Source organism: Muntiacus reevesi, chromosome 5 (assembly GCF_963930625.1).
Source record: "Muntiacus reevesi chromosome 5, mMunRee1.1, whole genome shotgun sequence".
Lineage (NCBI taxonomy): Eukaryota > Metazoa > Chordata > Mammalia > Artiodactyla > Cervidae > Muntiacus > Muntiacus reevesi.
In genome coordinates, this window is record NC_089253.1 from 21,673,448 (window position 1) to 21,686,322 (window position 12,875).

Below are 12,875 nucleotides of genomic sequence, written 5' to 3' on the forward strand. Positions count from 1 at the left end.
GTCCAGCTCTCACATCCATACATGACTACTGGAAAAACCATAGCTTTGATTAGAGACCTGTCTCTAAAGTACTGTCTCTGCTTTTTAATATGCTGCCTACGTTGGTCATAACTTTCCTTCCAAGGAGTAAACGTCTTTTAATTTCATGGCTGCAGTCACCATCTGCAGTGATTTTGCAGCCCCCCAAAATAAAGTCTCTCACTGTTTCCATTGTTTCCCCATCTACTTGCCATGAAGTGATGGGACCAGATGCCATGATCTTAGTTTTCTGAATGTTGAGTTTTAAGCCAACTTTTTCACTCTCCTCTTTCATTTTCATCAAGAAGCTCTTTAGTTCTTCTTCACTTTCTGTTCTTTCTGTTATTGGGAGTTAACTATATGCTACAGATACATGTAATGGTCAGTTTGTTATCTGAATAAAGAACTGTTTTCTCTTTAGCAAAAGTCAAGTTAGAAACCCAAGAATACCTGAAAAGATAAAATGTTCCACTAGGAACTGAACTCTCTTTGAATAAAGAATAGGGGTGTGGGAAATAATCTTTAATTTTCATCAGAGAAGTCTAACCTCAAACATATGGATTTCTCTAAGCGTATTTATAATACCTGGCTAGAATTCAAAAAGACTCCATATACTGAAATTCTATAATCCCTATACTGGTGGCTAAAAGTAATTTTTAAGACAGCTGTTTACAAGCCTTTACATGAGACTTATGGTACTTTCAGCAAACAATAATTTTAACTATAAATAATGTGTATGGGAAAATAATTTTAAAGGTAGAAATATGAGAAAAGAGCTATTTTTATCACAAGACAAATAATCTTCTTGCATTACTAATTCTTAATGCAAATTTAAACACAAATGATACTGAATGATCAGGGCTTTATTCTTTCATTTTTTTCTGAATATAAAATGCTATTAGAAATAAATAACAGTCAACAATTATTGAGAACCAGGCATGTTTAAGAATTTTACACATATTCTCTTATTTAGCTGTCATGATACTCCTACCAGGTAAATAGTTTAACTAACTCCTTTTACAGAAATACAAACCAAGGCTCAGAGAGGTTAAATAATGTTTCACGCCATTTGGTTATTAAGGAGTACATTCAGGAGTCTGAACACAAACCTATTGGCTTTAGAATCTATAGTTAAAGTACAAAACACTTTGTTGAGATGTTTATTTCATTTACTCAACAAGTATCTATCATGAGCCAGGCTCTTTGAGATGCTAGAGATATAGTGGTGTTAATACACGACAAAACTACTTGCACTCACGGAGCTTACATTTTATTGTAGAAAAGCAGCTATTTCTTAGTTATAGGTCACTAAGAAAAATACTGGTAAGATAGCTGACAATAGTGCTACCTAAAAAATTAAAGCAGAGTTGGGAAATCAGGAGGCTAGGAGCAGAATAGGGAATGTTTTTAAATAGAGCTTAAATAATATTTCCACCTAGACAGAGGCAAGAATAGTCTTTGTTAATACAACATCATCCACTAAAAACATAATGTTGACCAAACTTTCTTTGATAAATCTGACTTTCTTTGGTTATGCCTTTGCAAAAATTTTGTTCTTCCTTCCATTAAGTCATTGACCAGGCTCCTCATCACTCTCTAAATGCAAGATCAAGATAGTTTTTAGTAATTTCACATTTGTATTTGAGTTACCATAAGCCCCATGGTCTTATTGTTTAAAGACAAAATTGATTTTCCCCCAATACTTTTTCATCACTGTATTAAATATCTTCTCAGCTAAAAATAGAACAGATTTTGTAAGAAATTTTCCTTTGATTCCCCACTTTAAAGCCCTCTGTAGAGGGAGTTGACTAAATTCTCCTGTCCAGGGTGTGCAATAGCCTTTTAAGGAAAGGTAAAGAAAATAATGATTCAGGAGCTTTCCTGGAGACCCAGTTTCCTTCCCCCCACAACTCCCCTACCTCCTCTTCTCAATGAGCAGAAAAACAAGAATACTGAGAATTGGACCAGAAAAAGAACCAAGAAATCTGTATTCTGACCAAGAGTGGGGCTGTTTTTGCTTAATTCATAAAATGGAGAAGCCAAATCATTGCTGTTTGTTTTTCATTGAGAAATCTGCCAGGAGGTGTAACCAGAAGCCCTTCTCTCTAGGGGAGCTGTCTCCACACGAGTCAGTTCCTCTATTCCAGTTCCACCCACAACAGTGATGGCAAACACTTCCAAAGAGAGCTTTTTTTACACCAAGAGGGAAAGGACTCTGTCCCCAGCATCCCACTCAAGGGAAAGTTTGTTCTATTATTAAATGGTCTGTAGGGAAGGCAGAACGGGTGCACAATGCTTGTAGGTGGAAAATTGGTCTTGCTGTGTTACTTTTGCTGTTTTGAAAATGGAAACATACATCTTTCAAGCCAATTCTAAAAATTTCTAAAACTTTATGTTAAAAAAAGTCTTCTAAGATAAAATTCTATATGTATTTATATGTACATATATGTATATATATGTATATATATGTACAGGACTAATTGGACATTTACCAAACTAGTCAATCAAAGTGTTTCTGGGTGATTGTTATGTATGAATTTTATTGTCCTTTCTTTTTAGTATACTTTTTCTATTTGATATGTAACACTTTTATAATCAGAAAAGGAAATGTTATACATTTTTAAACTTGTTTTCACAAGAGGTTTCCAGTGTATATTTCTCATTGTATGCTTTTAATAATATTTTTAAAAACATTAAAAATAAAGCAGATAATCAAAATCTTAAAAAGTGAACAGGTTCACTTTCTTATCTGTTCACAATATTTTACAATGAATTTTGACTTTATTTTCTCAGCCTTGGAGAACACAAAGCATTGTATATGAAAATATATACGTTTCTCTCTCCTAAATATCTACTTAAAGATAATGTGGTTTTGGATCCAAATAAAAATTCTAAGCTTCAGGACATTTTCTCTTGAGGAAAATCTTCAAATAAATTAGAACCTGAGTCAGCACCAGTCTTTTCTTTACTAGACATGACACAAGTGATAGCAATAAGCTTGCATTTTTTTTTTAACCTAGAAAAACCTGTTTACTGACCTCCCAGTGTTAGAAAGAGTGAAAGCTAAAGCATCCCTGATGTTTTTTCCTGGCAGGAAAATGTTAGCATTTTAACATTTGGCAAGCTGAAGGTTTTGACTCTGAAAAAAACTTAAAGGCATAGCCATTATTAGCCATTATATTTTTATTTCACCTTTTATTGAGTTTCTTTTTTTTTTGGTCAATTGACGCATGGTTTTCCACTGAAGTGAAAAATATTATATATATGTATGTTTGGGGTATCTTTCTGGGAAGTTTATTTTGTTTTGGAAAATATTTTTAGGAAAAAATTCTTGGCACTGCATTAGGGATAGAAAAATCAAAATGTAACATATTTATTGCCAGTAATATTTAAGAAAATATTCCTATAAAATTTTCTGCCTTATTGACATCTATCCATAAAATAGGGTTCTCTACACAGTTAATAATTTTTAGTTTAAACTGATACCATTTTTAAAAGTTTTTTTTTTTTTTTTCTTCTTCTTCTTCTTCTTTTTTTTTTTTAATCCTGTTGGGCCTGAGTATTAGCCATCATCACAATATTAGGGTAAAGACAGTATTCAAGAGGCATTATTTCTAGTCTATTGAACTCTCTTCTTAACATTTTGAGTACAAAAATTCTCACCCTAGGGGCATTAAGCCTAAAATAAATTCCCAAGAATCTCTCCCTAGGCCTCGGAGATGACTGAGAAATTTGGGGCAGGAAAACACCTCTCCTGAATAGAACTGTAGGTAACAAAAGCCAGGGAAGGGGGTTGGGAGATGTCCCTGTGGGATGAGACACAGTTTAGGGAAGCAGAGAGGAGATCAAGACCAGAGAGGTGCCCAGTTCTAGATTACTTCCCAGGAAAACTTAACCTTTGGTGGGGAGGGAGAGAGGTGAAGTCCTAGGTATAGGCTCTGAAAGAAGACCCCAAATCTTTATTTGGGCTCTCTATGCAGCAAATGGACTTCCCTGTTGGTTCAGAGGATAAAGAATCGGCCTGCAATATGAGAGACCCGGGTTCCATCCCTGGGTTGGGAAGATCCCTGGAGAAGGGGATGGCAATCCATTCCAGTATTCTTGCCTGGGAAATGTCGTGGATGGAGAAGCCTAGAGGGCGAACTCCATGGAGTTGCAAGAGTCCGACAAGACTTGGCGACTTAAACCACCAACCACTATGCAGCAATGCCAGGAAATGCGAGGGCATCTCTTCTTTCTCAGCTTAACACTTAGATCTAAGGAGTACTTGGTTTTGTCTATCATTATGCACACAATGTAGCAAGTGAAGCTCTTTCTCGCCGTCGGAGGGCCAGGCTATGCTCCTTGACACCCCCACCCCATCAGTCGTGCCTCGCATTTCCGGGTGCCTCTGCAGGTGCCCGCGGGGGCACTCTTGAGGGCTGGCGCTAGGACCCCGGCCGCCGTCACCGCCGCAGCCAGGCTGGAGGCCGCTGGACGCAGCTGAACGCCTTCCCCACCCCGCCCATACTCCGCCGAGCTCATTAACAGGTGGAATCGCACCCGGGGCGCCTGAAATCCCGCCTGGCTCCATAGAAACAAATCCGGCAGACCCAGAGCACCATCTGGGCGGGCTTTCGATGCGCCCTGCCGGGAGGTCACCGAGCCGTGGTACCCGAGGGATGCGCGGAGCGGCGCGCAGGGCCGCCCCCATCCTTTGTGCACCGGGCGGCGCCGTCTCCGCGGCCCGGCTCCCCGGCCGGCCTCAGCACCTATCAGGCCTCGGGGCACGTCGACCATTTCACCAGAAGCCGGTGACGCCCGCGCTGGGAGGGGGCGGCGGTAACCTGCGCCCACGTCCTTGAGGGCGCCTTATTCTGGAAGGAGGCGCCGCGTTCCAGCCCCGAGAGTGGATTCCAGGGGACTAGGAGACCTCGTCCAGGGGTTCCCCAGCCCCGCGGAGCTGTCGCCCCGGCCCCCAGCTTCCGCTGCCCCTCGGGGGGTGTAAGCCCCACCTCTCTGCGCCCACGTCGGGCCCCGGAGCTTTACCTGTTGGCTGCCAGCCGAGAAGCGATGTAGCCGCCGGGAATCTGGGTGATGATATAGCCCCAAAAGAAAGAACCGTGGATCATTCCTACGGTTTCCGGGTCCCAGTTGAATTTGGCTTTCTATGGGAGTAGGGAAAAAAACAAACAGGTGGAGGGAGATGGTTAGGTCAGGGCTTTGGGCTGGAAATTCACGGTCAGTAGTTCTCGGCCGAACGGCCCTCGCCGCCCGAGGTCCTCCCTGACTTCTGGTCGTGGGGATGGCTTAATGTTCGTTTCCTAACAAAATTAAACCTATACCTTCTTAAAGAGAAGAAACGCCTCTTTTCACTGAAAAACCGTGCTCGTTTGAAATGGATTCATAGCGAAGCTGGGCGCCTTGACTTTGCTCCCCGACGACTGCCTGGCAGGTCGGATCACCTCTGTGAACGACGAGCCGGCAGGGCTTGAGTTTGGGAAATGAGGACTCTCCGCGAGGAGATGCTGTTCGCTGGCGGGGGACAGAGACACCTGGCCGGGGTCCATGTAGCCGAGGCCGACCTGTTCGGCTGCAGCGGTGGAATCGCTGAGAGAATGGAACCCAACTGGGAAGTGGCTGGGGAAGAGGGTGGGGGGAGCTTGGGATGGAACGCGTGGAAGTCGGAGGAGCTAGTGGGAAGGATGGTGGGGATCCCTGCAAAGTGGGGATGGGCCTGGGCGAGAAAGATTCAGAAAATCCTGGGAAACCGGGGGAGTCAGTGGAGGCGGAGGTGGCGCTCCGGGGTAATCTGAAGTGCAGGAGAGGGGTGTGTCTGAAGGTCCGGGCCTAACTCCGCCCTCGCCAGCGTGACTTGCCAACCGAGGTGAGCCTTGCAGTAACCTGGGGCTAACTATCCGAACAGAAAGATGAAAGAGGCCTTATTCGGTGTGGGAAACGGAGACCCTTTTTCTGCCCCTTTGAATAAAATTCTGAAACCAAACGCCCTTCGCAGGATCTCCAAGAATAACCCGGGGCCCATCAGCTCTCACAGTATCCCATCCACAGCCCATCCCGAATTTATCATCCCAAGCCCCAGCCCTTGCTCTGCCCGACTTAAATTCGCTCAGGTCTCTATACAGGAAGTCTCCGGACTCGCGGGCTTCTGTGACCTTGACTTTGACCTCTTCCCACCCTCTAGGCACCACTCAACGCACAGCGTAAGACTGCGGGCGGGCGGGCGGGACTGGATTCCCGTTGACCTGAGCCTGTGAAGCTCCTCTTTGTCCGCCAGTCAGGGCGGCTCCTAAAGACCTCTCGGCTAAAACTGTCGATATGTGTGCACAGTTGCTTTGATTTGTTTTTCGGTTTTGTTTCATTGTGAGGATTAAGAATGTTGGGCGAGAATTGCAGGAAGTTGGGGGAAATAATAACTGATCTGCTGCTCTATTCCTCCGGTAAAAGAAAAATAGTTCGATTTAGATTTTGCGGACGGTATTGAGGATCAACTCCTTGTATGAAATCTCTATCCTCAAAAAACTATTGAGCTAGGTACTATTTTCCACATTGCTGGGGAGAAAAAGAAGACCCACAGAACAGAAGCGGCGTGCTCCAACGTGAACAGGGATCGATAACATCGCCTCGGCCCCATCTAGAAGGGCAGGGCTAGAGGGGGCCTTGAAGGGGCAACCACGCCCTCTGCATTCGGCGGGGAGAGCGAGGCTCAAGCAGGTGAAGTGGGTCTGCGACACCCCGGGCCAGCCGTCGCGTACCTCCTTGATGACCTTGCCCCCGCGGTGGATGGTGCTGTTGTTGACCATGTCCACGATGGCCACGCCCAGGTTGCAGCGGATGCCGAAGGAGATGCAGAAGCCCAGGCCGCTCATGATGGCGATGATGTAGCGACGCGGCAGGCCAAAGCACGTGCAGTCACACAGGGGCGCCTTCTTCTCGGGCACCTCCAGGGGCTTCCCATCCTCCGTCAGCTCGATGGTCTCCCCGGCGTCCTGCTTCTTCTCCAGAACCCTGCGCGGCACAGCGTGGGGAGGCAAGGGCGCGGGGGTTAGGCACCCCCTGACGCCGGGACCATTCCCAGCTCCCGGAACCCGTCAGATCTGGGGGCGGGGGGTCCTGACCGCCTTCCCCATCCTCAGGAGTTAGGGAGCTGGGCCCACACCAGGCTTCAGGGACTCGCGGGCTCCCTCCCCGCGACCACATCTCTTAAACTTTCAATATTTTATCCTCTGGCAGTCAACCCCCCTTCCCTCGGGGATTCACCCCACAGTGCCTTGATTCATTCACATCCACCGCCTGGGCCTGACTTTCAGGGTCTGCAGTTTGGAAAGGAAGGGTGACCCGATCGGCGTCTTCTCGGCACCTGTGCGGACGCCTCCCAACCGCAGCGCTCTACCCGAATCGCTTTCCTAAGGCCTCCAGTCTCCCGAGGGCTGCCCGGCGGCGGCGGGCCCAGGCACACTCCTGCACCCGCGTACCCCTTCCTTTCCGGCTAAGTTAAACCCCCCCGGGCGGAAGACGCCGGGATGCCGTCCCCGGCTGAGCCCGGGAGCCCCCGGGGACCAAGGCCTGTCCCGTCCAGCGCCCACGCGGAGCTCTGCGGACGCTCCGGGAGCGTCACGCCCTCTCCCTTCCCGTCCCTCTGACCCCAGGATGCCAGTTCAACGTTTACTCTCCTGTGACACGGCTCACTCCTTTCCCTCTTTTTACTCGAGTTTGAAACAAAGGCCTCCGCCGCATATGGCCGACACCAAAGCTTCCTACTGCCAGAACATGAATAATTAATTATTCACAATCTTGCGTCATTACTATCTCAGTTACAAACACCGAAAAATGTCCTGGGCCCGTTTCTAAAGACAATGCGATTCCCAGATACACGAACGCGCCCCCAAATCAACTCTGGGAAGATGTCCCACATCAAGGTAGAAGAGACCAGATTTATGTTTCTGTTTGTGTTTTTTTTTTTTAAACTTCTATAGTGTTTCACAAGATTTCACCCCTCTGATCCAATCGCTTTGGGCTTTGTCCTTGGGGGAAGGGGAAAGTAGAGTGATGGAATGGTTTAACTAGAAGCTGGTAGTGCTGTTCTGGTCCACAGTATATCGGTGAAATTTCTATTAAAAAGAAGAGGAATGTGAAGGGTAACACATCGTGAACCTTTGAGATGGATATTTAAACAAAGAACCTCTCCGTTTACAATTTGCAGGTGTTTTCCAATCCACCATGTATCTTACCACACAGAATCATACACACGGGGAAAGCAAAAAATAGATCAATTTCAAGAATATCTAGCTTGGGAGAGAGCTGTCAAGCAATTTGAGGCTACCAGGAAAAAAAAGTCAGACTTGCAAATTCTACAAAATATAAACTGGGGACTAGATCATAAAGCTATCTGCAGCTATGTTAGTACTTATTCCTAAAGTCTAATTCCAGCATTAGAGCATATGGCAATGTATTTATTCTAGGAGAGTAAAATTCCATTAAGGAGATCTTTTTTTTTTCCACATTGGCTTCATATGCTCATATATGCAAAGTTAAACTCTGCACCTGAACTCCCCACTGATGGCGGTTGGGCTGGGAAAGAATAGCTCTTTCCAGGGCATCCGTGGAACTGCAGGGCCCTTGCAGTATTTACTGCCGCATAGGTGCATGATGGTGCCTATAAGAAGCCCACCAGAGCTGGAAAGATTGGGAAAATTGGGACGTGCATTGGTCATTTTCTTTACATTTCCTGTACATTTCCAAAGGCTTCAATTTACCAAGTTTGAAGATTAGCACTCTCTTAGAGTCGTTTCTCCTTTTGTTTCTGCCCTTTCTTCTTGATTTTGCTCCTATTATTAAGAAAAGGTGCATTTGTGTCATATTCTTGAATAGATTTAAAGTTGTAAAATTTATAGAACAACTAGTAGAGTGACTACAGAGAGGATTTAAAATTTTAAATCGTTTCTAATACTTCCAAAGTCAGTTGGCTGGTTATTATTATGGCTCTTCTTAAAAGCACTGTGATATTTCCCACACAAGAAATAGACATCAAAGAGAAGTCAAATAATTAAAAATACATATACATTGTTTCAGATTTAAAAAGAGGAACTGCTTCCGCTATCAATTATTGATATATTTTGATTCTTCCTTCAGTACAGAAGGAAGATTCCACTGGGGGATTCTCTACTCAAGTGGTTTTGAAACTAAGACCCAGCTTTCTTTCTGCCACTACTCTTCAGAATTTTATTAATTTTTTTTAGGTGGTTGTGTTCTTTATTCCTTTTTCTGCATTAAAGGAATTTAATTTGGTGTCACTATAAGCAACAAAAGAAAGGTTCTTTGAACAGGTGCAGGTCATTTCTCAATTGTAAAAAGGATAAATCCTCAGTAGGAAAGGATGAGAATCTGCAGGTACCAAAACAAAAATCACACACACATCCACACAAACAGCAGACAAGTTAATTTAGTGCAACATTCCTGAATTAATAAGTAGGTTTCCAGAGCAGCCTCACTTCAGCAATGAGCAAAAAGAAAGATTTTCCGATCATATTACAATCTCTAAGCAACCAGGGTTTAAGGAAATAGCTCTGCAGATTTTTTTTTTTTTTTTTTCATGCTGAGTCCCAGGCAAACATAGGTTTGCTTTCCCTTACCTGTAGATCTGGCCGAGGGATTTTCCAGCAAAATTCTTTAGCCCCTCTTTTCCCGGGGTCAAAATCCTTTGTTTTACCGACTCCATTCTTGCAAAGCTTGGTGTCGGCTCTTGCCAGATTTAAACAGAGATCGCTATGAAATGCGAGAGTTGCGCATATTGTCTTAATCGCTTAAGGTAGTTGTAGGTTTTTTTTTTTTTTCCTTCTCAGCAGAATGGTATCGGTGTGCCTCTTGCTAGAGGGAGAGTGAGAAAGGGGAGGGAGAGTGAGAACGGGAATACAACAGAATAGCTGCATGCAACCCACGGGTTTCCTAATAGGAGAGTTGGTAGACACAATCAGAAAGTCTCATTGGAAGGGGAGGATCCGGTGGCAAAGGGCGCACGCAGTGCCATGGTATTTGAGCGGGTGCAGATGAGTCCTTGTTCTGGAAGTCAGTCCACTCGAAAACAATGTAAATCCTCGGTTTTAAAAGCCTTGTTGCTGACAAATCCTCTGCCTTTCTAACGCGGGTGGAAATATCACAGAACCCTTGTGTAAGGACGAAGTCAAAAGAATAGTACTTTTTAAAATGGTGCCTTTGCCGTAAGGAGCAGAGCACTTCCGAAACTCATGGGAGCATCTTAGGTCTCAGGTGAGCGATGCTGCTATTAGTTTTTCCTTCTTGCCCATGATCTCCTCCCATCACGCCGGCGCAAACTCTGCTCTGCGGTAGAGTCGAATTAAGATGGAGAAAGCTTACTGCTCTTTGAGGACGTGAGTAAATAACAGATACACTGTTCTGATTTGGGCAGCGTCAGGGAAGATTTTTTTCAGCACCGCTGACAGCGCCCGTCTGGGCGCTTCTTGGCAAAATGGTTCAGCACCACGGACAGAGTAAGTCTCAGGAAAAGGGGCGGTTTCTTTTGGCTGGTCAGGTTGCCAACTTTCTAGGGGAAGGGAACTGGAAGGATGGCCCTGACCAAGGACCATACTGGAGATTCAGGAATGGATGCTATGGAAACCAAGTGAGAAGATGTCATCATCGCCAGGGTTTACAGGGAGAATGGTGCATTTAGCTCTGCAAGGGAGAAAGATTTTATTAAAAATTGACAAGTTACTTCTAGTTTGCTACATTTTACCCAGCATGCTGATGCCAACTCGGACTGTTTCAGGGAAGGAAGATTACAACATATTTTACTTATGTTTGTGGAATTTGGGGCACCTGGGCTCCCTTGAATATAAATTATATGCACACAAACTGCAAAATTATATTGCTCATGTGTTTTGCTTTAACCCCTGATAGGTAAGAGAAAACAAAAAGGTAGAAAGGAAGAAAGAGAAGGAGGAAGCAAGAAAGAGGGATAATAGAGACAGAAGAAGGCAGAGAGGGAGAGAGAGAGAGAGTAGAGAAATATTTTTTTTTTAAAAAAAGAATAGTTGTTCCTCAGTGATCTTGGTTATATAAAAAACAAGGAGTTTAATATAAATTCCTTAGAATTGTATGCTTCTTTACTTTTAACTAATTTTCAGCACACATACTACTAAAATATCAATATATGAGGACATTTGTGGCTAAACCTTGTGCTTTTTAACAAATTATCACTGATGATATTTTAAAGATTTATTTAAAATTACTTACAATCTTGTCAAATATATATATTTTAAAATTTTGTAACATCTTCTTCTGAAGCAGAATTACAGAGACATTCATGAAAGACATTTGCTCTCAGGTATGTAAGTACAGCACCAATGAGTCTATTTCATTAAGCAAAGTGAGGAAACTATGCAAGATTAATGTTAATTATTAATGCATTTGACATGAATCACAAACCTCTTAGGTGTAATTCAGGCAAATAGTTACAAAACAGATTGTCCTTGAACTACATTCTCAAAGTCAAAATCCTTGAATTTCCTTTAAACCAACAGGGGGAGTAGATTTTTCTTAGGGATTCTGGTACCAAATCTCAGAAATATGGATCTAAATACAGAATCATGTTAGAATATTCCCCAAATAGGCCAAATAATACAATAAACATACATGCACTGAATGGATAGTGGAAAAATAGCTGAAGTTTCAAAAGTAGCTGAAGCCATCTGCTATTATTAAATTTAACATTTATCAAATTATATTTTATTATGAATTATAATAAAGAAAAGGATACTGGGGGCATCTTTCTCTTATTTTGATGTATATTTATATATATTATATATATATATCTCCTATTAGTATACTAAACAAGATTTTCCTAAAACTCTGGAATGCCTCAAAACAGTATCCATCCCCAAAAGTGATCAACTATAAAAACAAGGGGGGAAACATTAAACTGCCTTCTTCCAAACAAACTACCTTCTTCCAGCTCATTAGGACTTGACTCATCTAGTGTTTTTCAAAGTATCTATGTTTTCCAAATCTTTCATGACCAAATTCATTAAATTTAATTCATTTAGGGATTTCAGTGATCTTGAAATTCCAGAAAATTGTATACAAAACAGAAGTCCTATAAATATCAGTAAAGTTAAGATGGTGATATAAAAAATGATTTTTCTAAGGATTCCTGCCTAAGTTTCAGCCCAAATGACTAGAGATCTAAATCACTGGCAAACCTAATTGCTGAGTCTCATGTATATGAGACACAAATCCAACACAAAAGCCTTGTTTGTAGTGTAAAATAATTATATTCACCTCATTGAAATCTCTGTCATTTGGCTCTCTTCTCCATTCTCTTGATAAAAGGGTAAGTGTTTAATCAGAATTACTTCTAATATTCATTTATTCATTTTAAAGATAATTATTTAATGCTCAAAATTTCACTAGGTTCTGGGACTGTCCCCTGAAAGATCTCAGAAATTGTATGGGAAATAGAAACATAAATACAATTACAACTACTTATGGGTGAAACTGGATAAGTTAAGTAACCCAGCCTGGAAGTGAAAGTGTACAGAAAATATTTCAGGATGTGATGCTTCCTTGTCTGTTTTAATACTTGAAGAGAAATTTAGTCCTATAAAAACGATGACAGACCAGGAAATTGGGTGGGGAAAGATGGTGGCACTTAGAGAGATTCTAGCTGAGGGGACATCTTGAGCAAATTCATAAACAAGGGGAAAATGTTGTATGTGAAAATTACAAGAATTGTTACTAGACTACCATTTAGGCTATTCTTAGGTTAATAGCTAAACCCAATATAAGAGACATATATTCAGATATTAGTTACTAATCTGACATATTTTCTTCATGCATGCTCC

At 42.8% G+C, this 12,875-nt stretch overlaps 1 protein-coding gene across 1 annotated transcript in view; it reads right to left on the bottom strand.

Moving 5' to 3' along the window:
• SLC17A6 (solute carrier family 17 member 6) overlaps positions 1-9,733 on the bottom strand; it is a 38,554-nt gene extending 28,821 nt beyond the window's left edge. Inside the window, exons 1-3 of the mRNA XM_065936682.1 lie at positions 9,648-9,733; positions 6,771-7,023; positions 5,047-5,165 (exon numbers count right to left, since the gene is read on the bottom strand). Of these exons, the coding sequence (XP_065792754.1) occupies positions 5,047-5,165; positions 6,771-7,023; positions 9,648-9,733 (458 nt within the window). The remainder of the gene's footprint in view (positions 1-5,046; positions 5,166-6,770; positions 7,024-9,647) is intronic.
• Positions 9,734-12,875: the final 3,142 nt, after the last annotated feature.